Source organism: Acipenser ruthenus, chromosome 14, assembly GCF_902713425.1.
Source record: "Acipenser ruthenus chromosome 14, fAciRut3.2 maternal haplotype, whole genome shotgun sequence".
Classification (NCBI taxonomy): domain Eukaryota; kingdom Metazoa; phylum Chordata; class Actinopteri; order Acipenseriformes; family Acipenseridae; genus Acipenser; species Acipenser ruthenus.
The window spans coordinates 17839643-17866957 of NC_081202.1; the positions used below are offsets into that span (position 1 = coordinate 17839643).

At 36.8% G+C, this 27315-nt stretch overlaps 1 protein-coding gene across 1 annotated transcript in view; it reads left to right on the forward strand.

The window, feature by feature from the left end:
- The window catches only part of LOC117419416 (calcium/calmodulin-dependent protein kinase type 1D-like), a 101358-nt gene that overhangs the window by 65547 nt on the left and 8496 nt on the right, over positions 1–27315 (forward strand). Inside the window, exons 4-7 of the mRNA XM_034032144.3 lie at positions 10925–11063; positions 12595–12721; positions 21700–21775; positions 26383–26495. Coding sequence (XP_033888035.1) covers positions 10925–11063; positions 12595–12721; positions 21700–21775; positions 26383–26495 — 455 coding nt within the window. The remainder of the gene's footprint in view (positions 1–10924; positions 11064–12594; positions 12722–21699; positions 21776–26382; positions 26496–27315) is intronic.

The window sequence follows — 27315 nt, forward strand, 5'->3', positions numbered from 1 at the left end:
ATCAATCACTCTGGGGACTGCCACACTCTCAAAAGCATCTGTTCTATAGGGAATAATGTTTTAGTCATCCCATTCATTAAGGGACTGATTTTTTTATTTTTTTTGCAAACTGTTAGTGGCTCTAAGGTTAGGATTTGTGGTGAAATTGTGAAGTGAGGGTAAAGTATACGTGGAGATGGTCCTAGAAGGAAGAACAGTCCTACAGCATTTGGCTCAGAACAAATAGACAAATTACAGAAGATATGAGCAGACAATAGACTCTAAAGGAGGGGAGAAAGATAATTTCAGATTGTTGTGATACGGGCCAAAAGAGCATTATTATCTCAGCAGGGATCATTTAGCTTTTAAATTAAAAAGAGGTATAGTGTTTGCTTTTGTTATTGTTGTAGTTTGTTAGATTCAGAAATGAGTTCCAGTTGCTAAATGACTTCTGACTTATACGTTTGCGATAAGAACATAAGAACATAAGAAAGTTTACAAACGAGAGGAGGCCATTCAGCCCATCTTGCTCGTTTGGTTGTTAGTAGCTTATTGATCCCAGAATCTCATCAAGTAGCTTCTTGAAGGATCCCAGGGTGTCACCTTCAACAACATTACTGGGGAGTTGGTTCCATTGATTACCCAGCATTGAAGCAATGTGGTTCTTTTGTGCAATATGTTGTCTCATTACAAATTATGTTCTTCTAAACCAGTAGTAGGTGTCGAAAGCGTTCCACAGGGATGCTGGCCCATGTTGACTCCAATGCTTCCCACAGTTGTGTCAAGTTGGCTGGTAGTGGATCTCTACTCCGAATAGCTGGTTCCATCTCATCCCACAGATGCTCAATTGGATTGAGATCTGGTAACTGGGCAGGCCACTGTAGTAAGCTGAATTAACTGTCATATTCGTGGAACCATTCCTGGACAATCCTAGCCTTGTGGCATGGGGCATTATCCTGCTGAAAAAATCAATTAGCAGATGGATACACTGCTGTCATGAAGGGATTGATTGACAATGATGTTCAGATATCCTGTGGCATTCAAACGTTGCTCTACTTTTATCAAGGGGCCCAATGTGTGCCATGAAAACACACCCCACACCATCACACCACCACCACCAGCCTGCAATGTTGACACACGGCATGATGGATGCATGTACTCATGTGGTTTTCTCCATACCCTAGTCCTCCCATCAGCGTGAAACAGCAGGAACTGGGATTCATCAGACCAGGCAATGTTTTTCAAATCCTCCAGTGTCCAGTGTTTTCGTTCCTTAGCCCACTGCAACCACAGTTTCTTGTGTTTTGCTGAAAGAAGTGGAACTCTGTTAGGTCGTCGGCTGCCATACCCCATTCTTGTCAAGCTATGCCGAGTTGTGCATTCTTTTATGGGCCTTTCGGCACCAATGTTGTACTGGACTGTCAGTTGACTAACTGTAGCCCGTCTGTTGCTCTGCACAATTCGTGTCAGCCTCCTTTGGCCTCTTTCATCAATGAGCCGTTTTTGACCACTGGCCTGCCGTTGGCTGGGTGTCCTTTGGGTGGTGGACCATCCTTGATACACACGGGAAACTGTTGAGCGTGAAAAACCCAGCAGCGTTGCAGTTCTTGACACACTCAAACCGGCGCGCCTGGCACCTACTACCATACCCCGTTCAAAGGCACTTAAATCTTTTGTCTTGCCCATTTACCCTCTGAATGGCACACATACACAATCCATGTCTCAATTGTGAATTGAGGAAAAGCGTACACTCACTTACAATGCTCATTGTTTTGGAGCTATTCATTCCCAGCAAGCATTGTGTGTCAGTGTTGCCAACTGAAAGCTAAAATGTACTCTTTTTCTTGCTTATAGTTATAAAAACAACATCATGGTATTAATTTCTGAAGCCTTTAATTGGCTTTTGCTAACCTTGTTATAGCCTTGGGCCCATACATCAATACAATGTTAATTAGTGCTTTTGTATGCCAAATTCACGGATGGGGCATCTTGCTTATTGGTTCCTTGATGTTTATCTGGTGTGTTTTGAAATTTCTTGGAAGAAGCAGCCATTTTGAGTTAGAGAAGATATACGGTTAGGCAATTAAAACCTTAAAAAAAAATCTCATTAAAGTGTAGAGCTATATATATATATATATATATATATATATATATATATATATATATATATATATATATATATATATATATATATGATTAGGGCTTGAGAAATCCAAACAAACCGGTTTTGTTTTTGTTTGTTTGTTTGGAAAAACAATAGGTTAAAGGGAGGAAAATAACATCTATTTTAGAGGCTTAAAAGGACATTTGCCTCTTTACAAATCCATGTCATCACAAGCAACACACCATGGCTCCTGCCTGGTGGGTATGGTATGTATCTGTATTTAAAACAAACAAATGATAGGCTTTAGATAGTGAGAAGACAGGAGATTACAGTACTGAATATGGAAAATTGTCTACAGTTTGCCAAATGTGGTAAAGTATGGTAAAGCACAGGCAAGAAAGGTTATTCACAGATAAATATAAAGCATTATGAAAATCATGGTATAAGCAAGGGAAACAACAAAATATTCAAGCACATTTTATGATTGCTATATTAAACCGACAAACCGGGCAGCTCCAGGGCAGCAGCAAGAGCTCAGATCCCTCTGGAGAATGACATCAATAAATTCTGTTATCACACCAATAGATGAGTTGGGACCTTGGTGTACTCGTTAGGCCTTTGCTCTCTATGTGTCAGAGAGATCATGCATCAGAATTTGACAGTGACTGAGTCAGTCATAATGGAACACAGTACCCTATGGCTGGACTTTTAATAAATACTGTTTTAGAATAAAAACTAATGACTACTTGAAATGTTAATTATATTAGGAAATCATCAGGTTTGCAATCATAGTAACATTGTACAGTATATATGTTGTTTTCAGTGTAGTACAGTATTGTATTTGTATTATGGAGCAGATGATGTAATACAACATCATTTTAAAGGCTTGAATTATTGGTGATGTTCAGTATAGATGATTGTATCATTATAATAAAGTAGAAATGTAGTTGCTTGTAGTTTGTTGTTTTTTTAGCATTCTCATAAAGTAGTAGCTGTTGAAATCTGTTCCTCAAAAAAACCAAACAGAAATGGTTTTAAAGCCTTATATTTCATGACTTTTAAGTCCTTTCTTGTGTAGATATTAGAAGTGCTTGCTGAGCTTTTTTCTTTTTGCATTTGCTTGAGGTTCACATGAAGTTCAATGATTTTGACGTCTTTCCCATTACACATGGCAAACTGATTCATGTGACTAGGCCTTTGTGAATCTGTGTTAGAATTTATTCTGACAATTAACAACATGACCACCAGTTTTCAACACTGCAAACAACATCAGTGTGTCACAAATGAACATTATTGTTACAGAAACAAGAACACCTGCCATGAAAACCAATGCAATGCATAGAGGTCATCTGTGTTCAATCTGTTCTGCAGTTTGTTGCATGGTTGCACAGAAGGGGGAGCTATAAACCATAGAATATATTTGAAGTGATTACTGAACATTTGACCCTGAAATTTGAGCTTTCAGTTGTCCAGGAAGTAAAATATAAAACAATGGAATTATTATTTCCATTTCAGTTGTGTTTGTTAAAACACATTATAGACTGTAACCTTAATATAATATCTATGTTGTTCATTCATTATTTAGACACCATTTCAAGCATATACATTGATAATATTACCTGTTACTGATTGGTTAAATTAGTGTGGCTTACCCTGCACAGCCTCATTATATTCAGCTCCTTGGAGTGCCTCTGGGGAAATTTAAACAGCTTACTGAAACAGCCAGCTCGGTTCCATCTCACTCTCTTTGGATACTATCATAGAGTAGAGCTGCTGCATGTGGCATCTACTGCTGCTGTACAGACTGCTGCAGTAAGCGATGCATCTGCAGAGCAGGACACACCACAGCAGGATGTTATTGAGACCTATGTACAAAGTGCTGGTACTACTCAGCAGATCAGATTCTCCTTAACTTCAGTACCTCAACACATTTACATAAAATCCTTGGCTGTCCTGTTTGTGTTCACTTTTGACAATAAACAAGACAAAAAGCAAATATTTCACCACAAGCCTTTCAACGACCTTTAATAAGGATGCTGGTGGTGCCAGAATACCAAGAAACACATGCAGCACTTTTTGCAATGAATATCAGTTGTTTCCAAATGTACGTGATGCATCCTCTATTATAGCTGTTGAGTGACAAGGTTTCATATGAGTCATCACAGACATGCAGTAGGACAGCTGGCAAGACAAAATGGCCTTTGGTTCACATTTTATGGGTGTGCTTACAGTAAGTCAAATTTGTAGACTATTGATTATGTACTGGGTCCTATCATTGCATTTGGAATCCCTATGCAATTAAATATAAATGAAAGGTACAACATTTGATCAAACCATTCTTGATAGTTAAAACGTACATAGAAAAAACCTACAATCTGTATGCTTATACACTTGGAAGATTTTTTACCTATTTACTGCCTTCAAATAAACACCGTCAATTCAGATCAGAGATCAGCACTCAGTAAGTGGGCTGCAATTGTGATACAATATTTAAACAGAGAATTTCAAATTGGGCAGTAAAATGTGTTTGTAGTTTGGTGAAACTGTCATACATCTTTCAGTATTTGCCTGAAGTGAACTTTCAATACTTAAAAAGTCAAACTAATTTTCCTAATTTAGGAGTATCTGTTGCTAATAGTACTGTATATCATAACATCCAATGTAAATTATCAATTTGATATCTGTTTTTCCCATGCATGTACCTGTAGCTGTGTCTGAGAGTGTTATGGAAGTAGCTATAATTTTCTCACTCCTTTATCTGTCAGGACAGGAGAATTTGACTTGGTTAGCAAGAAGAAACTCTGATTTAAAGCTTTTTGACAGTTATGGTTTTTTTTATTCCTTTTAAAAACCTGTCATGCGAATCCTTGCACATTAAAATCATGAAATGCTGCCTAAGCACCTGTTGCGCTTAATTAAATTATTTTTGAAAATCGCTTTCACTTAACTTTCTAACTGATTAAACTCTGAAACATCTGCCCAGAAGAACTGAACGATTAACACATGTGGCAGTTTGTTTTTTCCTTCTTTTTAATGGATTGTATTCTTAGCAAATTCACATTTAGTGTGATATAGTTATCTTAAGATAGAAGCTGAGTATGGGTATGAAATATCAGTGTTAAACTGTATAAACTGATGTATTCTTCATTTTGTTTAGATTCACTTTGTATATCGTTTTCTGTTTCAATCATCAATCCCTGGTAACTTTTAAAAACTAAAACTTTAAAGCCTCCATGTGTCTTCAAGAGAGCTCTCAGAAACGTTTATTTTCTCTGAGCTCAATTGGTACACAAGAGTATAGCAATTACCCTCCCCCCCTGCAACACTGGTATTTCCAGCTGATGTATTTCTTACAATCACTAGGGGAAGAGTGTTGCAGGGGGACAAGTTAAAGATTACACTCTGCTGTACCAGATGCGCTCATTAGACATGTTTCCATGAGCTCTATTGAGGCCACAGGGGGTTTCTGTAGCACTCAATCTGCAGCCTAATGACAGTGGTTATTTGTCTCGGGCTTGAGTGGATGATGCAGTTTACTATTGTGGGATCTGAAATTGTGTAATCATGAGCTGGACAAATTTAATAGGATGTTATTTAATTATCAGGTCTTGTAAAATTATGGGATTTCACTTGCACTGCTGTTTTGTAAAGGCTATTATAACTACCTCTGTAGTCTATGCCAGTGTATCTGGATTCAGATAACTGTTGTATAATGTTATTAAGTACCCCACCCCAAACCCCAAAGTAAAATAATAAACAGACATCAGATATGGGATTTCTTGTTCAACTAACAGAGGGGAAATTGCTCAAAATGGTTGCCACTTATATAATAATTTAAAATATTTTGACATCCCATTTACAATAAAATGTATGCATTCCAGGTTTTGAAAGTCACTGTTCAAGACTCAATTCTGTTTAAGATTCACGGAGCATAAAGAAGCCACACATGTGTGTGTCATGTTTTCTACTTTACCGTTCTAAGCTGTAGAGGACAGTTACTGTCTTCATATGCGGTGAAATGACAGCCCAATGTCAACCAGCTTGTTCAGAGTGAGTAAAATGGTATTGGGGCCCTCCTGTGGTCAATTGATGATAAAACAGAAATTATACTTGTGTTAATGTATACAGTAACTATAGTATATGCCAAATACTGTATGTACATAGAATACCACATAGAACAGATATACTGTAACTTGAAACTCTCTGCTCTTCTTTGTGCGAAAGTGAATAACTAGGGACAGTTTATATACACTTTTTCCCCAACTATAGAGGAGTAATGGTTAATGTTTTATGGTACCTACTCATATTTCTTAGTACAGATATTTAGTTGACTATAGTCCCTTTACAGGGGTCTTATATTTGACCTTAATGGTTTAGGGTTACTGTGGAGGTAACCTCGCTACAAAAAGGATATTGCTGCTCTAGAAAGAATGCAAAGAAGGGCAACCAGAATTATTTTGGGTTTAAAAGGCATGTCATATGCAGACAGGCTAAAATAATTGAATCTGTTCAAAAGAAACAAGGACCAGGGGTCACAAATGGAGATTAGATAACGGGGCATTCAGAACAGAGAATAGGAGGCACTTTTTTACACAGAGAATTGTGGGAGTCTGGAACCAACTCCCCCGTAATGTTGTTGAAGTTGACACCCTGGGATCCTTCAATAAGCTGCTTAATGAGATTCTGGGATCAGTAAGCTACTAATAACCAAATGAACATGATGGGCCGAATGGCCTCCTCTCGTTTGTAAACTTTCTTATGTTCTTATGTTCTTATAATGTTCAGCATGTACTGACTGAGTTCACTGAAGAAAATATAAATAGTTCTGTTTCTGATTATCCTGGTGGAACATGAATTGTGTACCAATTAATTTCAAAGCAGGAAGAAGAGGGCATTTCCAGGGAAGGAATCATACATTTCCTCTCTGTGGGGACCTTACTCTTTCTAGTTTCAATAAAAAATAAATAATGTCACTGCAATTTTCTCAAACCACCAGAGATCCTCTACAAAAACACCCTGGTAGCTGGCAGTTTGAAAACACAGGTTCACTCCTAGTTTTTTGTTTCCTGATTAATTATGAGAAAACTTTCAAAGGACCTTATTTTTACATTACAGTTTTACATTAGTATGGATGGCCACTTATCCAATTGTAATGAAACTTAAAGGGCAATTTTTGGCTGAGATTATTACAAGTAATAGAATACGGGGGTAAATAGAGGCTTTATGTCTGTCCCCTGGACCCTAACCCTGTATGTCACCCTGTCGTTTTCACAAATATCTAGAGAACCAACAATAGTGATGAAACTTGCAAAGGACCTTCTTTAGCACAATCTGGAGGGTATATGGAGCCATCTGTCTATGTCAAACTTCTATTTTTACATGAACATACAGTGGATGTAAATCATGGTTAACTACGTTTTCACATTAGTAATGTCTCTTATTTTGTTTTTATAGATGTGGTGGAGTTTTAATGTCACTGATATTGTCTAACAGAAAGAAAGTCTTTTAAAACAAATTTACCTCTACTTAGTTAGTATTCTGTGTTGTATTTCTGTCTCCTGTACTAGTACTAGTTTCCTAATGATGTTAATTAGAACTTGCCTTGAGAAAAAGCTTTCTAAAAGAATGATGGTGATGTTGAATCTTCCTGACTGTCTTCTTCCTGCAGCTCCCTGCATCGTTTTGGTTTTGGTGATGCACTTTGAAAGACGATGTACTGGCAGCACTGTGAAGCTGCTTAGTTATCACAGATCAACCCTGAGTAGGTTGACTTACTGTCACACACGTCTCATAAAATGCTGTACTGCACACAAGGGAATACTAAAACCTACCATCGGGATTAAGGTCTTTGAGATGAAAGCTAATTTGACACTCTTAACAATAGCTTCTTTTTTATCTAAAAAAAATGAAACTGACTCTTACCCTTTTTTGCATACAATTTTGGATTCTACTTTGGCAGTTTTACTGGAAGTTTTAGTGTGGTGTTATACCACAATTGAGATACCGCTGTGTAAAATCAACAACAACTGTAGAATTATATATCCTGTGTTCAGAATAACAATATTAATCTGAAAAGATGCATCTTTATAAATGTAGCAGCATATTCACATTCACAAGCCTCTTTCGTTGAGATACTTGACTAAGGCATGTCTAATACAGTTCACAGGTGTGAATCGCTTTGCCTACAAGTATAAATGCTTTGTGTCATCACTTCCCAAATAATACAACTCTGTGAAACATCTGCAGATTTATTCCAAATATGCTGATGATCTGTTAATCACAGATTAACAGATTTAAACGTACAGCACAGTAGCTTCCCACACATGTAGCACCGGGGACAGCTTGGCAAAGGTTTCACTGAGGTCAGTGAGTTGATTTATGCACAGGTCTTTTTGTAATTTACAGTGTAGTATTACCAGTGATCTTGATTTCCAACTTAGCTTTTTTTTTATTCTCCCAGGGGATGAATATCCCAGGCAACGGGATACAGTGGAGGCGCCCATATGTCTGTGTGTATGTCACATGTATGATTGGTTATGTCAATTATGACTGTGTATTTAGAAGCACTTCTCTGAATTTGATGAACCTTAGTTAAGGAATAACAAGAAGTTATTTCACACACTGTGAGCGTACAGTAGGGCAGAGCTATTATGGGTTTTTATATTGGGAACCACAGGACTAGATTTAATTAAACTGTGCATGGGCATTTGCTATTCTACAGGCTGTGGATTTACTGTAGGTCAGAGTAACAAGCTTTTTTTATGATTTTCCATGATACTGATACCTGTAATATGTTTAAATAAGTATTGTAGACAGATGTATGAGTATGAATAAAATGTAAAGCCAATACTATTTGGTTTAGCCTTAGGTATTTTGCTTTATTACAGCAGCTCTGCACATAGGAACCACATTTTCACAAAATTTCACGAGTAATCTTCAAAAACAGCACGAGTACTTTATGCATAGCTAATTTACATATCAACCCCTTTCATTTGCATGACGTCGGGTGAAAAGCCCAGTTTACTCGAGTAAAATAAACTGAGCAAATGGAAACCCAAAAAAGCATTTTACACAAGACATTTTTCTCAAGAAAATGTGTCGAGCTGAAAAAAGAATGGAAAGTCCACCAATGAAATATTACTGACAGTGGTGTTATTGATCCACAACATATGTGCAGTGCAATGAATAATGCTGCAATACCACAATTTTGGCTTATATATATATTATATTTTTTATATATGGCTTTTATTTATTTATTTTTTTTAAGGTGGGATATTGAATTTAGAGGGTTTTTTTTCTTGTTATAAAGTAGGTACCATAGCTCGTCCTTTGATGACGAGGTCAACGTGCAGCACCAAACTCAGCCTTTAGGTTTGTTGTGTGATGAAAGTAACATCACCAACTGTGTATGCTTTGCTGTCGTGCAAAATCAACTACAGTGGATCTGTTTAGAAAGTATCGGCTGCTGCCAAATCAGCCGCCTACAACCACAGTACAATAAGAACCACAGGGGCCAGGAGAGAATCTGATTATGAAGCATGTCATGGTTGTTTTTCTGTTTGATATTCTTCCTGTTTAAAAGCAATTAGAAGGCAGTAATAAAGTGGAATAGTTGTATGTTTTTGTCTTATGTAGGTATTAACTTCATTTTAGGCCACTAAGATTTCAGTTTACAAAAGCTCCCTTATTTTGAAAACTCAATGTTGTCAGGTATGGGTATACCATATTAAAAGATCTGCAATGCTGGACACATTTTAATGAAAACATATTTCTTGAACAGATATACACTTCAAATGTGAAATGTTTCCAAACCAGAAAACACCAATTAAAAACAAAACAAACAAACATCAAATGTTTGGTACTATATGATTACATTAAAGCCTAAATATCTGTTGCATAAGAAGTAGTGTGAAACATTTCAAAATCAAGTACCTTCATTAACTAAACTAAGCTCATAACCAATAATGTGTTATTCTGCATCCAATAGTTTCAACTGGGGTCTAGACAGACACTATATTTCTTTTACTCGTAAAGTAAATTAATTACAGTTGATTTACGGCACTCAGGAGATTTTGTGTCTGGCATAGTCTAGGACTTGCAAGTCTGATAATCATTTCCATGCACACTCTTATTGCATGTCACTGATGTCAGGAACTCCACCATGTTTTTCTCAGCTGTTAATAAGTGAATACTCCTCTCTTTTGCCTCGTAAAAATAGAATTTTTACGAGAGGACAACGATTGCTGCTGTTAAATGGAAATTCTAGCGGATTTAAATCCTTATAAAAAAATACAGTTTTAATGTGGCAACATGACTTCAGTCAGTCATCTAAATTCTCATTCTGAGTTTCAAAGTAACTTCTAGTGTGATGACAGTTTTAATCTGCTATACAGGAAGAGGCTCTTCGGTTCCAATTTCTGTTTCAGTTTTAACACAGAAACACATCAAAAGTCCTTGTAAAGTGTCTTGTTAGAACTGTAATCACCAGGTGTCAGTGCTTATCAATTATAGGGAAAGAGTTTAGGTCACCAATATCTGTACTGTTAATAAAATTATATTCCACTTTCTAATTCAGTTATGTACATTTATGTTTTTGTTCATTACACTAATCCTTCCTGATGTAACTTTGATTCATTCATAATTCTTATGCATCAACCGGATCAGAATCAGAATATCTTTCATTGTGATTGATATCAAAATCCATTATTTCTCTTGACACCCACATCACTGAGAACAACTGAATATCCATGTTCCCATCCTTTGCTAAAACATCATTCCAATACTCGAATGGCAGCTCTTCATGAAATAGTGAATGCATTTCCCCTCACTTTTGTTTTACAGGGTCTCGGGAGGTGAGCTGTTTGACCGAATAGTGGAGAAAGGATTTTACACAGAGAAGGATGCCAGTACCCTGATACGGCAGGTTTTGGATGCTGTCAATTATCTACACAAAATGAGCATAGTCCATAGAGACCTCAAGGTAATGTAGCATTTTCACTGGGGAGCTGAACATAGCAGGGCATTAAAAAAAAAAAAAAAAAAAACATTTTGATGATGTTGTTGCCAGTTCTATTTTTGCAGGACTATAAGATTGAATATTGCCAAATAAAACATAGCATGCTATAGTAAGTAAACATTATGTGGAGCATTCATTTGACCCTATCCCTGAATCACAAACACTTGGATAAATAAATATATTGGAGCTTGTCACTTTTAAGGCCGCTACACACCAGATGCAAGATACTTTCGCAGCAACATGAGCATATACACCGAAATGGCACAGATGTAATGTGACAGGTTTGAAAACTGCCATATCTATAAAAGTATAAAAAACTGCTATTGACAAAACAATGGTCAACACTGGTCCATATTCGACAACATGATGGCAATAAATCATACACACCAGGCTTATCCAGTTCCTTTGAAATGGACTCCCATATATTATCTTTTATCTTTATCTTTATAATTGCAATGATCTTTATAAAGCTCTTGGTTTTTTATTTTTCCCTCCGTTATTTTGGATTCTGCTGTGCAGCGGCCTTAAGAGTCAACCCTTTCCTAAACTTAAAATGTATTAGTATTTAGTTAAGCTCCTTATTTCCAGGAGTGATATCATTGTTTAAAGTTATTTGCGTTCACATAGAATCTTGATTCATAGCACTTACTTCATTGTAATTATGCTGTAATAATTGTACTTTTAATAGCATAACATGACTGATTATATTATTCTATATTGTTACCATTGGACTAAAATAACCCAGCTGTTTGGCAGAGACCACACACCACAAATTGATTCTCTTTATTATATATAATTAGACATATGTTATAAACTATTGTAATTCACATAAAAGTCTTTCAAAATTGCTTATTGTCATACAGTATATTTGAAAAAAACAAAACAAAACAAAACTGACCAGAACAGTTCAATAAAATACATTTTGTCAGGCAATATTCATCTACAGAAATACTTTAGTGATCAAACATTTCTCACAGAAAAACGAGACAATACACTTTGGTGACATCACACTTTTTCACTTCTAGTAGAAACTCAGTGGAGACTTACTGATGATTATTAAACTGTATCAGAACGAGAAAGATCAGTCATCCCTCTTTATTTTCCATCTGTGACAATGGCCTTGACAACCATCTCATGATGCTAACAGTATCTGACTGGAAAATATTAGAACTGTCAAGCCAATTTTTCTATGGAATAAAATAAAAAATGCTCATTTTGTTTATAAAATTTAACTTCAGTATACCATGTTAAAAGCATAGTCAAGTGTAATAAACCACGGTAAAATCTTGGTAAAGCACAGACAAGAAAGGTAAATGACAGAGAAACTTTGGTAAAAACAAACAATCACTGAGCACATTAATTCATAGTATATGCAAATTAGCTAGGTTACACCATTCTTCACTGAACGGATACTTCTATTGTAGTCAAGGTAACAAAGTGTCTTGTCAGTTGTATATTTAGTTAAACCATTTTGTGTTGTCCTTCTTGTACCCAGCCAGAAAACCTGTTATACTTTAACCCCGCTGACGAGTCCAAGATTATGATCAGTGACTTTGGGTTATCTAAAATGGAAGGAACAGGAGATGTCATGTCAACGGCATGTGGGACTCCAGGTTATGTAGGTAAGGAACCAAAGTATGAATGCTGACCCTGAGGCATTCCTGCTTGATAAAGGACTACGATGACAGTAAAGAGTCAGAACAGTCCCCATGAAGATGGTTCTTAATCAGAAAGCTAAATTATTAAGTAGGAATGATCGCTGCAGAGGAGGCTATTACATAAACCTAACAAAATTGCTTGTACAGGTTGTATAACTTTTGTATATTATGCGATGGACAGTTGGCCTACATACAATTACCCTTTGGTTGGAAATAAATGAAAAACAAAATTAAGAAATGAACAGCTTTTTGGTGCAATGTTTGTTTAGACTCACTGTCAATATGTTTATTAGATCAAAATAATGCTTGATCAACATTTACTCTGCGTATTGCATTGAATTCTATTTCCCTTCTATGCTTTTTTCCAGCTAAATGTTAATCTAATCAAGTCTGCTGCATCATGCTTTTGCAAGCCTGATAATTCAAACTGTACACTTACATTGAGAGGAGTGGTAGTTCTTCACACCAAGGTATCAGCGAGAGCTGTGAGAGACTCTCTATACAGCAAGGATAGTTTATGTGTTTTCAGGGTATTCAAGTAAATCAGCCAAAAGCACCATTTCACTTTTAATTTCTAGTTCCCAACACTCTTAGGTGAAATGTAGAAAAAAAGTCAATACCTGTCATACAGTAAGAGAAATAAGTCCTTCTCCTTTTTATCTTCTTTTTCTCCAGTTTTTTTGCAGATTTTTGCAGACCCCAAGGACTTTTATCCACGTATATACGTATCCACATATGTATATTACAGGACATCCGAGTTTAATGACAATTAACTTGTTTCGTCAACATGGAAATATACTAGGGAATGCACTTATTGTGACGTTTATATCATTTATATTAAATTATTTATTTCTATTTTAAAATGGAACATTTGCCTGCAAAAAATATCTTATTTTATATAATATAAATATAAAAACAGGTCTGGCATGCATGGGATTTGAAACTATAACTTTCAGTTTGCAAGCATGTTGTGTTACTGTTTCAGTGCTACACGATTAGTTGAGAAAACAAGCAGTATTTTGAAAGATGAAGTCAATTCTAGGACACATTTTGGAGATTTTTCGAGTCATCTTCATTATCATCATCATTCTAAGATTCTGGTCTTGATCTCTGAAAAATATTGGTTTCCTGTCAGTGTAACGCTCATTGTGGTCCCTATTGGCGCAACCATTGCCCCAATGGTTTCTTGAAACTTGGCTTGTGTTTTTGATATCTCCACTTTAAATGGCTGAGCACTTTTGATAACTTGGGTATTTTTTCACATTTCTAATGTGTTTTTGTTTCAGATCCTTTATACAGTGTGGAATGGGTTTTATATAAACCTCCATTAGTTCTTCACCTACTAGACTTATTTTAGAAAGGATTTTCCCATGATATCCTTTTTCACCTGCTGGGACAGTGGCACACAGAGGTCACATGCTGAGCCAGTCTGAGCTGCTTTTCAAACCCTGAATCTAGAACATAAAAGCACAGAATCTTTTTTTTTAAAATGTTCCTAGTATTTTAGCTCATATTTAATCACCTGGAAGGCTATTCCATGCATTTTAAAAAGTGCTTCCTACTTTCTGTTCAAAACTTACTTTTATCAGCTTCCATTTATGCCCTCTTGTTCTTCTCTCTACTAAATTTGAAGAAGTGTCTTGGGTTAACTTTAGCTATACCTTTCATGATTGTATAGCCTCCAATCAAGTCCCCTCTTTCCCTTCTTTTTTCTAGACTGAAGAGATGTAATTATTTTAACCTTTCCTCATAGCTCATGTCATTATGTCCTGGGATCAGCCGAATTGCCCTTCTCTGTACTTTCTCCAGTGCAATGATGTCTGTCTCAATCTAAACCTGCAAAGTGATTTTATTCCAGTAAAACAGATGTTTAGTTGGTCTCTATGACTTGGTTCAGTGACACAATGCTATTTATTAATCCTAAGAGAGAAGTCAATCACCAAGGTAGAATGTGGAGTGCTGGTTCATAGAGGAACACAGCTGAGAAAATACTGTGGTAACTGCTTCATTTGAAGTATTAATTATTTCATTTTATTTTTTTTTACTTGCCAATGAAGTAGAAAGTGGCAATTACTATCTACAGATTTTTGTTCTTAATTGGAAAATCTGTATCCTGTAAAATAAATTAACTTGCAAATATTGTAAAGTCTCCAAAGGTGTTTTTGAATAAAGCTTTCTTATTCTTGTTTTCGCATCCTACTCTAAGGAGAATGTATTACCTGGACATACAGTAGTCTCTGGATAAGGGAACGCCCCTTGGGAAGCAAGTGAAGTGTTCTCTGAGCCAGAGTTGACCACAGACTCAATATTAATTTATAAATAAATACGTATGTATTACTTGTCATGATGCACAGGCATCAACATACAGTATGAGAATACAAAACAGAAAAGCAATAGGCTAGTGTATGTTAATAAACTATAATAATAAAGTTACAGACAAACTAACTTTAATAAACTATCAAACTAAATTAACACAGCACCCCTACACACGTTAAAAAATGCAGCAGCAGCTCTAGATATTTAACAGAATGGTGAAGCAACTCACCAGAACGGGAAACATCAGATTGCTCGGCGACTTGTGTCTGATTCAGGTTTTTTTAAAGAGCTCAAACAATTTTTTTTTGCAGCAAGAGAAACAGCGGTGTGTTTTGCTGTTAAGTTCGATGATAATGAGTTATTGGGTTATAAAACAGTACTGTATCAGTTGTGAACGAATTGCTATCGGTGACAAAAAGGTCTTCTTTTAAGCGAAGTTCCTGTTCCTTTAGACAGAGCATTTACAATGGGGAAAATTACATTTCACCACTGGGGTGTTCCCTTAGGCGAAGTGTTCTCTTAGGAGATGTTTCTATACACGGAGACTACTGTAGTACATATACCTTAATATTCTGATATTTGTGCTCATGTTGCATAAATGCAATACTAAAACTATTACATTAACAGGCTTGTTTTACAGAAAACAAATACAATGAATAGTTTCTGAATCTTTAACTTGCTGATATAGTCAGATTTATTAGGTTTTATTGGTTGAATCTGCAGTAACTGTGTGTTTTTCTTTTGGTTTCTTATTTTTGTATATATAATAGCAATCTGTAATGGTATAGTCCAAAAGAGACTTTCCCTTTGCCCTTGTTATATATATAAATTTATATTTTTTGTTCAGTATTTCAGAGCTTACAACATAACATTTACAACATTACAATAGTGCTGTACACCCCCCTTACACATTAAACAACCATTAGCCTCCATCCTTACATTTACGCCTGTATTTTTTATTTCAGTCTGCTCCTAACAGTAGTTATCCTGCACACATTTTCAAAAATCTTGCAAAAAACTCATTTATTGGTCTGGTGGAGAGATTGTTATTCCTTTCAGAAATCTGGCCATTATAAATCAGAAGGAATCCACTACAGTTCCACATGTATGAACAATATACAGGTACTGGTTGAATAGCCCATCAGAAAAGCAGATTAATCCTACTCATAAAGAGTGCATTGTCAATCATTTTTAATACTATACCAGTGTGATGGTGAAGGTATTGCCTGTCTTCATGCTCTATGACAGAATATGTTCACATAAGACTGTTGTTGTCAAAAACCCAAGGTACAGTATACACCTGCTTAATTGCATTTTATAGAACCTAAAGTGCCTTTAAAGCAAAAGGTCTCTTAAGGCCACTGATAGAAAACAATGGGCCTCTGAGACAGAGGACATTACCCAAGGATAGACTGTATTATAATTTTGAAATTTGTTTGGCTACAATTCAGATGGATCAGTGTTTGCCCATAAGGGAGTTTGTCTTACATTGTCGTGATTGTTGTTGAGCTATGTCAGTTAGGTCAGGAGCAGTAGTGCATTTTTTTTTTAGAAGTATTTCTTTTTTGGAAAATGGGAAGGAGCGGCCATAGGAAACAGCAGCAGTGACAGCAGAAGCAACCTCCCAAGCAGCATGTTCCACTGGCCAACTGGTGCAGGCGGTGTGAAGAATTCGGACACAACTGGTCGGGGTCTCCCTATGCACGACCTGCGTCAGCTCGGCCACAGGAACTCTTCTGGCCCTGGAGCCTGACTCCAGGGCCAGAAGAGTAGCCATAGCCGGCCATCTGCCAGGTTTGCCTTCTAGACGAGTGGTGCCCTGGTTGTGGTGAGTTCGAGCATTCAGTGGCCATCTGCCCCACCCAATATCAGGGAGAGGAGTTGGCTGCAAGAGCGAGCCAGGACCAGGCACCCCAGAGAAGCTGGAAGAGCTGCTGCCCTCAGGCATGACCTCGGGTAAGGAACAGCCACACACCTGAGCGCCAGAAGAAGCGCTGCTGGTGCTGCCAGAGCAGATGTCCTCAAAGCTGATCTGGGACTGGATGGTGGACTTTGAGGGGGACATGAAGAGGGACCTCGTCGTCGCCTGGGGTCGCCTGCTCACCGTTGTCTGGGGAGGCCAGTTTGCTGCCCGGGGATGCCTGTACATCGCCACCCAGGGGTCTCTCAGTGCTGCTGTTGCCGCCTCCACAGCCAGGAGCATGCTGTTACTTGTTAATTCTGTTTCTGTGGCAGGATGTAAACCAGGACTTTTGGGACTTTAATGGGGGAGGTGGCCATTAAGGCCATGTGTGCTGCGCAGAAGGGGGAAGAGGCAAGTGTGACGGGGTGCCCGCCCCTTTATGTGTATATATATTTTGTTATTATGATTTATTTCAGTTAATATATATATATATATATATATATATATATATATATATATATATATGTGTGTGTGTGTGTGTGTGTGTGTGTGTGTGTATTTGTTTCTATTTATATTTTGATCTTGCAATTGTTTGTTTTGGATCGGCAGGGAGGGGGTTAAATTCCTCCCTGCCAGAAATACATGTGAGAATGTGGCAGGAGCCTTAATGAGGTAATTGTTAATTATTGATTAATTGGGCGCTAGCCACATACTATAAAAGCTGGAAGAAAGCCTTTGTCTGGTGAGAGTTGGAGGAATGCTACTTTTGTATTTTTTGAAAGGTAAGCGATTGGTTTATTTTGGCCATTGTGCCCTTTTGTTTTGTATTTAATAAATGCGAGCACTGCAGGGCAATTTTGCCCTGCTACTTGTGTTTTTTTAGTACTTCTTCCTGGTCTGACGTCACCCCTACAGCCAACCTGTCACATGGCCACAGGGCTCTCCAACTATAATATTTTTAGTGTGTTACTATAATGGCATGCTCAGTGATCAGTTAACTACTGCACATGTGGCTAGACTGAATTCCATATTTACAAATGTTGGGCCAAACTGACAAAGCTTTTGTGGTTTGAATATAATTAACTGGAAGTTTTCCACAAAGTACTGAGGAAAATTACTGTGTTTAGAAAGCCCAAATACTTTACAGAAACAAATTTAAAAAATACTTTAAGACTTTGAAAAACATGACCAACCATCAGATAACCTAGTTATGTATTTGGTATTACCAAATACAGTAAAGCAGTTTTCCAGCAAAGCTAGCCCAAGGGAATAATACATCATTCATTAAAATAAGTGACTTGATATAAATAGTTTAAACACTGAAATTACAATGTTTATATATGGGATGGAAAAACATGCACTGTATTTCAGATTAGTGTGCCTGTAACTAACACTATGGGCTACATTCTCAAAGTTGTTTATTACAATTTGTCTTTAGTCTTTTTTTTTCAGAAAGGAGAAACACACCCAATAAAAATTACCAAACCAGAAATAGCTTTGAGAATCTATCCAAAGTGTTTGAAATGTACTGTAGCTCTTCATGTGGATCTCATGGAAATTTTACCACATTCTCATCAGCTTTAAGTGCCCTTTGGAAAAGAAACCAATCTGCTTCAGAGCAAATGAACCTTTTTTAAGCTAATTAAAACAAAACCCACAACCTCCCTGGCGTGAGCCACCATGTAACGTGGTAGAGCACATCATATTTCTTCAGTACAAATATCAAATTATGTGAGTGCAGTGATAATGTGCCCACCGCAGGAGCGGATAACATGATAGCTGCTGCAGGTGCCTTTAGCAATAGTCCCAGGCAGAAAACAGCAGGGAATCACAGCAGGGAGCCACCCACTTGGCCTCAATTGCAGTCACTTGAAGCAGGGAAAAAGCAATCAACGGCTTATAAAAATGGCTTAAAATGTAATAATATTGGGCTCTGATACAACCGAGTGGCTGGGGACCAGTTAACACTGAAAACACAGAGGAGCTATATTCTACACAGTGGAAGAAAAAGGCGCTTTGCCTTTTTAAGTTCCTAGATAGAAACAAAACATGATAGTTCTTGATGCCTGTTCACTTGCTGTTTGCTCCATATCACAGTACATAAATGCAGCTTTTCATGGTTCTTAGTCTTGACATCTTTTACGATACAGCATGTGTCACCTTTTTCTTTCTGTAATTCCAAGGGAGAAAATAATAAAGTAATACTTCATACCCTCTGAATTTCCACCATATGTATGTTTGTATCTGAATATTATCACATTGTATGTCTTCTTAATTAGCATGTATTACTGTTTCTGCGCTCACAGTCATGGATAACATATTTTAACACTGGAGCTGTCTGAGTAAGGTATGTGCACCAGTAATTTTCTCCCTCCTAAACAGTGAATTTGTTTTCCATTGCAGTTTTTTCATTGCAGATCTCTAATAAACATATTGTTTCAAGGTTGGATAAATTACTGGCGCACCCCCTGTGGTTATTTTTGTGCTGGCCTCATTGCAGAAATGGTACCTTGACTTTATTAAAGATCCCAAATATTCATGTGTGCAGAAACATGATTACATAATGATTAAGAACACATATAATAGGCTGATAAACAGAATTATATTATGCAGATTCAAAGTGTGTGAAGTCTATCTACTAAAATCTACTACTGCAGAATTTAGAAAAATTGAATTTACACATTAATAGAAATATGCAGGGTGTCTGAAGTCTCAGAGAATATTTCAGGTTCACTTGCGATCTAGAGGCTAATGAAATATTATATACTGACCTAAAAGGCAAAATAGATTTGCTATAAGCTAGTAACAGAATTGCACACATACTGTACAACAATACAAACAAGTTAGCTGTGTAGAGAAAGGTTATACTGTACTACTATTATGGCTTCCAGGACTTTTGCGTGATGATTTTGTAGTTTCTTTGATTACATGATGTTAAATAAAAGATCTAAATTATGTTCATATAGTATAGTTTTTTTTATTAAAAAGAAAAAACAAACAAAAAACTAACAAAAAAAACATTTGTGAATAGTAAATATAAAAGTACAGTATGTGTCTGTTCTTATACCGGTACTTGAATACCAGTGCATTGAAAATACAAAATAATTACTGTACAATAGATTTATTGGATACATTAAAAAATAAAAATAATGTTTATGAAAGTAATAATACCTTACCCACAGAGCAATGCCCATTATTATTACTTATTTATTTATATTATATCCCTATTTTGCTTTAAAAGGAAACCAGTAAGTTGTAAGTATGATCTTACACGCTCTCATGGTGTGTCACTACAGTATTTATTTCTAGCAATGTCACATGTCGGAGCAAAAAGCTTAAAATTAACTAGAGCTTTAAGATTTCTCCCCTAACATGTTTTGGGGCCATTTAATTTTTTCTGTTTTGCAGCCATTGTGTAATGATCTGTGTTGTTTTGACTGATCTCAATTTACTTATTTCTAGTAAGGTGTTATGCCATTGGAAACAACTACTGTAGCTTAAAATTAACTGGAGATTTGTGAATGCAAATCTTCTGAACAACTGTCCTCATAAATGATTTAAACTTTTTGATTTTGCTGAACTGCCATAATCTTGTAACAGAAATGACTGAAGCTGGCTTAGACACAAACCAGCTTTGATCTGAATTGACACCATCTCTCAGGGATGTTGTCACAACAAACGAGATAGCCTGCTGTGAGGCAAGTGGATTCAGTTATGAGTGCGTCTTCTCACAGCTTGTTACTTTTCCATCGTTGGGTCAGTACAACTCACTGCATCACCCATTTTAAAAAGCATGTTGATTTTGTAATGTTTTAACTGAACTGAAAACACTGCAGATCTGGGCCACAGTAGTGTGTTCCCTTTCACTGGAGTGTTACTGACCTCTGAGCAATTGGATAGGTAGTGCGGAAGTATACACTTCTGATATTTCTAAGAGATCATTTTTTTGTGAATGGCTTCTTTGGTTGGGCAATAATTGGAACATTTTGTTGAAGAAATTCACCATCCTATAAGTCTCTAGATTAGACTTCATAAATTTAATATTATATACTCACTGCCAATAAATGATATTCAAGAGATACCAGTTGTTACTAATATAATACAAACACTGCATATACCAGCTGGGTTTCTTGGGTGTGTTCTACAAGGTTCTTTATTGGCTCGGCTGCACATTTTTTCTGTTGAGGTATGACACTGACACTGCAAATAATTAAGTTATTTGGGGGCTGTATTTTAACATGAAATTCTTCATCTCAGTTAACGTGTTAACATGTAAATACAACACCATGGGATATATAACAAGCTCACAACACAGGGAAATAAAATAAGGAAATGCATTAATAAAAAATCCATAACCTTTTTTTTTACAACAAGGTGGTACAATTTGTGGGTTCAGCTTCGTTCCTTTCTCGCTCATGTGCTCAGGCTTCATCAAAATGACTGTCACTATTGACAATGACTCTGATTGGCTGTAAAGATAACAGGGCTAATCAGACATTGGATACTGTTTTGTTGGGTGGATAGATTTTTCTCGTGTATGGTTGCCTAGTAAAGACATGGCATCCTGGGAGATGTAGTTTTTAGTGGAAATTTGAGGGGAAGCTTCCCCCTTTGCGTCGCCAGTGTTTGGTATATAAATAAGGGACTAATAACCTGAAGAACTAGTACTTTAGTACTGTTTTTTTTTCATCATTTCACCAGGCTATTCTATATTCTCTTACAGCTCCAGAAGTGTTGGCGCAGAAACCCTATAGCAAAGCAGTAGACTGTTGGTCCATTGGTGTGATTGCCTATATTCTGTGAGTACTCTTTAACTTGTACTAGCACCCTGCATACTAACATGAATCACGCTGCACAGTATACTGTGGAAAACACTAAGCTTTGTATGTGGAAGAATGAAATATTTAAGCAGACACACTATTAAATCCCCTTTTTAAAATTCAAACTGAAACACCGTGCACATGAAAGACAGATCTCTAACTTAGAAAGCTTTTCTGTGAATATTGTTGCTGACTAATCTATTTCCATAACCTATGCCATTTCATTAAAAATCTTTATTTTTTGAGGCGGTTTTTATGTACAGCTGTTTTTATTCACAGAAAGGCAAGCTACTTAAAAAAAGAACACAAATAAACAACAGCTATGTAGGGTCTTCAATTAGAAGCCAAGATATGAGGTCATTTTCTTAACAACATGACGAGAAACAACTCTGTCACCTTGCTTTGTTCTGAATAATTTTTTTGTAAATGTTTTTTTCTGTTCGCAGTCTACAAACTGTAACTAATAAATAAAAACATCTAAATGTTGTACTTTTGATTTTGGACAAAGTCAGTGTTCATTGAAGCAGTTCATTGAACCAGTTACAGGTTGCTATGGTCATGTGTTTAACAGGATCATGGGGTAGGGTACAGAGTCATTGTACTTTAAGTACTACTATAAGTACTGCACTTATCAAAATTAAATGACAGATTGTAACAGGGGGACGTGTTATGTGTGTGGGTCGTCACAGAAGAATAATGCATTGGGTGCTGACACGCCCTACAGGCGTGCAGATTTAATTCAGCACAGGCCTGACGCTAGGGTATCAACAATGGTAATGGTAATAAAGAAAAGAAACCAAAGCTAAAAATAAATGTTTGCCACTCACAGCAAGCGCTAGCCTTACTAAAAGAGATGTCCCGCTCCAGGAACCTACCCTACGAAACCCTCGCTATACTGTTGTTGGGATCAAATCTCCTAAACTAACCTAGCCAAGTCCCTGCATTCTCCCTGTGACTCTGGCCTCTTCCTGATGACCTTTGCTGGGCAATGCCTTCACGAGCACCATCTTGGAGTGGAAGGGTTTCTTGTAGTATTCTCTCCATAGAGCAGACGCTCTCCTCCTCGATGTAAACACAGCAAGCTTTCGCTCAGTGCCTGTCTGTATGGCTATGGCTGTGCAGTGGCCTCAAGCTATGGCAGACGTCTTTTGAGCTGCACGCAGCCTCCCCGGGCAGGCCCCCCAGCCAATCCGATCAGCTCAGCGCCGGGTGAGCCTAACTGCTCAATTGGTTGCCAGCAACACGTCTCCTGTTCCGCGTCCCAGCTGCACACATCCGCGCAATAACCAGCAACAGGGCTCTCCCTGTCACATATCCTCCCCCTCACAACGGCACCACCGATCCGTTCGATATCTCTGGCTGGTTCCTCTTCTGTCTGGGGGGTCAACGGGTGATGGGAGGTCCAGACACAATGGTGGGGTGTCTGGAAGCAAGGGCCGAGGGAGCTAACCCATAGGCGTCGCACTGGAGCACAGGCTTCTCTCCTTCCTCAATCTCTGGGATGGCAGTTCCTCCTCCTCTGGCTGTCGGATGGAAGCTTCTCCTCAAGCTGGACGGTAGATCCTCCTTCCTTTGGCCCTTAGAATTCCATAATCAAAAATCCACAGTCATCTTTTACATATTCAGAATCCTGAGTTTACAAGGTAATCTGAACAGTCAGACACTCTTTGTTACACATTACAGAGAGATATCTTAAAATGAACGTTCCATCTTTCATTTTAATTGACTCCATATTTCAACAATTAGCCTAATCAGCATTCAGACTAACAAGCGTCTTACTCATGAAACCATTTTTAGCCGTATTAACATTTTTAGGTTTTTTTTTAGGTAGTTGTTGTTGCTGTGAATCACGGGAGCATTTTTCTTCAACACTGTCACTTACTGAGAAAAAACAGAGTGCGTGTTAAATAAAGCAACAAAGTTGTATCATGCTGGTTACAGAAGTGGATGAAAACTATGATGCCAGCTGGGGGTTTAAATCCTGCACATGTATATTGCTAAATATGGGCAAGAGTATGGTAACTGAAGTTTAAAGAGCCAATTACATTTCAAGCTTAAACTATAGCCTTGGACCACAAGGTTTTCTTCTCTGGATCACTGTAGCAAACTGCCCCTGTCTGAAAAATGTAAGAGAAATGATCTGGCACCTTTGCTGGTCCTCGTTTTAACATCACAACCGATACTTAATGCAGGTTTAGCACATGTTAGTTTAATGTGATACTTAAAATAAAGTAACTTTAAGTAGAGAGGTCGCTATCCTTTAGTAGAATCCCTTAAAGCAGCTAACAGGGTTCTCACTGTAACAACAGCATAGTATAACATTTTGCAGTCCCATGCAAATCCATTTTTGGAAGCATATTTGATAGCACTGCATCCAATGTATGGTCCATTTAACCCACTTTAGCTTTGAAAACTGCTTGTGCAGTCAAGTAAACTAATTGATATCCTCGTTAAGTGACTGGAACTTTTCTTTGCTTTGAAATGCAAGCATAGAAATAAAGAATGTTTTGTTTCTAATATTGTCTCCAGAAACACTATACTTTAGCACCCCCGTTACTACAGAACACCAGATTATAGTTATTATATCATGCCAATGGCTTTTGTATCTATCAGGTATAATCAAGATATTATCATCTCACACAAAGCACCTAAATGGCTCTAAAGTGGAGATGCTGTACTGGGGTTCAAATAAACTGCTTTTTATTTGCATTTAAAAAAAAAAAAAAAAAAAAAACAGCTAAGCTGTGTTAGTTAAATTTAATTTAAAATGCATTTCCTTTGTTATTTCTTTCAAAATCAGAGCTATCCAAATTTGATTATATTCTTTTTTTAAAGTCAGTAATTCTTCTCAGACCCTTTGAAAGGTACTGCTTGCAGGTCCCATGATCTCTATACCCTAACAACACAGTTGTGACTTTGTTTCATTTTCCAACTAAGGTTCATGTCATCTGTATGACATACAGTACACAGGCAATTCACCGAAACAGTACAAATAATTTTAACTCATTGAAAGTTTAAGGTCAAACCTGAATTCATGTATTTTACCCAAAGAACTGTAATTTTAAAGTGCAATATTGAATTATGCATCCCCTGACTGATTGCCGCACATTACCCTTTATAAAATACGATAAAAATTATTCCGTTTAAAATATATTTGACTTAAATTCACTGCGTAGCTTTATTTTCAAATGACAAAACATACACCATTTATATTTAAACTATTTGTAAACCAATGCATATATATATATATATATATATATATATATATATATATATATATATATATATATATATATATATATATATATATACGTAAAAAAGATTGCCATGAGCAAATTACTCTTACTCACACAAGCGTGCACTGTTGGGTGATGACTCATGAATGTGCAATCCCCCTACTGAAAACAATCAGGCGCACACGAGTCAGATCACAACTAAAAATGAAACTGTGCATGCGGCAATCAATCAGTCAGGGGATGCAGAATTCAAGGGAATGCAGAATATTACACAACACCGGGTCCGGGGTTTCGTGCTTAGTAATTGTTGGTAGCTGCATGCAGATCTTAGCCATGTTATATAATCTTCAATTTTGAACAATACCATTTTTTTTTTAATTCAGTAAAAACGTTTTATGTTGTATGAAGAGATAAGACAGTTAAAATAGTAAATGTGAATTTATTGATAAGAAATGTAAGTTATAAATTACAGGTGGAACCCTAGTTAGACAAGCTGTTAAGAAAGACATGATACTGTGTCACTTGTTTAATTTAACATTTCATCAACTATGTTTGTTGTTGTTTTGGGGGAAATATTCACACAAATGTAAGCGTAAAACTGTAGGACCAACAGCACTATGGAATACAGCCTGCTGTTTTGAAAATAGTATTGTATTCAGTTTATAGTTTTTCCTTTTTTTAACATTGAAAAAAAATGTGAAAGCAATGAACTGATATGTATGTGCATACAAATAAAAAACAGTTTTACATTTAATGTACTTGTATATAACACTTCAGTACCGCTGTCAGACATGCTTGCAGAGTGACATTATATACAGTGTAAAACTAGGGCTATCAGGAAAACACTCATTTTTAAAGAAACCTTTAGAGTGCAATATATGTACATGTATTGCTGTTTTTGTAAACATCTGAACGCTCATTAATATGAACCATTGCTATGTTCCCCAGCTGTTTGGATGAACGGGCTCCTACTGTATGTTATTCTTAGTTCATTTTGAACTGCTGTTGAAATGATATAGTGCGTTCTGGCACATTTTTGAGGGGGACTCGGAGCACTGGGTTAAATCTTACATTTTACCGGTAACTGTCAACATTTACCAAGTAAGGTGGTAAATGTCCAGAATTATGAAGAAAGATATGGCTTTTTGGACATTTACCAAAGCTTATTGGTAAAGGCACTTGGTTATTCTTGAGATTTGCCGGTAAATGTTATCATTTCTGACATTTACTGCATTACTTAATAAATGTTGACATTTACCAGTAAATCTTAAGATTTGCCAATATTCAGACTTTTACCTTTTACTTGTGTTAAAGTACGGTACAGTGTAAATAACATTTATCTTTCTCTAGATTATGTGGCTACCCTCCGTTCTATGATGAGAATGACTCCAAGCTTTTTGAACAGATTCTGAAGGCAGAGTATGAGTTTGATGCTCCGTACTGGGATGACATTTCAGATTCTGGTGAGTAGTGGCTTTGCTTAATATATGCGCCCCAATATTGATAATGAGATCAGGAAAACTAGCAGTAGTTTAATTTAAACATGCAGAAGTGCATAAGGATGCCCGATTCACAATTAAGCATTCCTGGTCATGTAGGCATGCTTCACACATCCATTAGGCTTATCTATATACAATTATCTAACTGAAGCGTGCACTGTAAGTACTGTGGATACAGTGCTGCAAATGTACTATGTCATAAATTATAAAACATATTTAATGATGTGTTACTTAAACTGCATTGCTTTATAAAGTTCACCAACTGAACTGACATGAACAGTGAACATGTACTGTATACAGTACAAGCACTTAGATATTATGCCTGAAAATTAAAAACTAAACTAGAGATTTTACATAACTGAAATGCAGTACAAGAACATGTTTGAATACTGGACTTTCATGTATAGTGGTTCTGCTTTCTACCTGCACACTTAATGTTCACCTGCAAGTCTGGGATAGGTTATAGATGTGTAATTTAGAGTTTGGCACACAGTTGTACTGGAACCAGCCCAAACCCTGAGTTCTCGTACTCTGAAACTCCCTGCTGAGGATTTTCACATTATCGGGGCTCTCAGCCAGTACAGACTCCCTCAACAAACATTAAAATCACTCAGACCAGAAGGAAACTGGCACAGGTCATTGCTACACTAATGCTATCCATGAACTAAAAAAAATTATAAAGCAATCATCATGGATTCATCATTTTAAAACTGTGGTCTTTTTTAGTTAATAAAATACATGCAAGTGCACAGTCTTTGTATTATTAAGCACCTAGCTCAGTCTG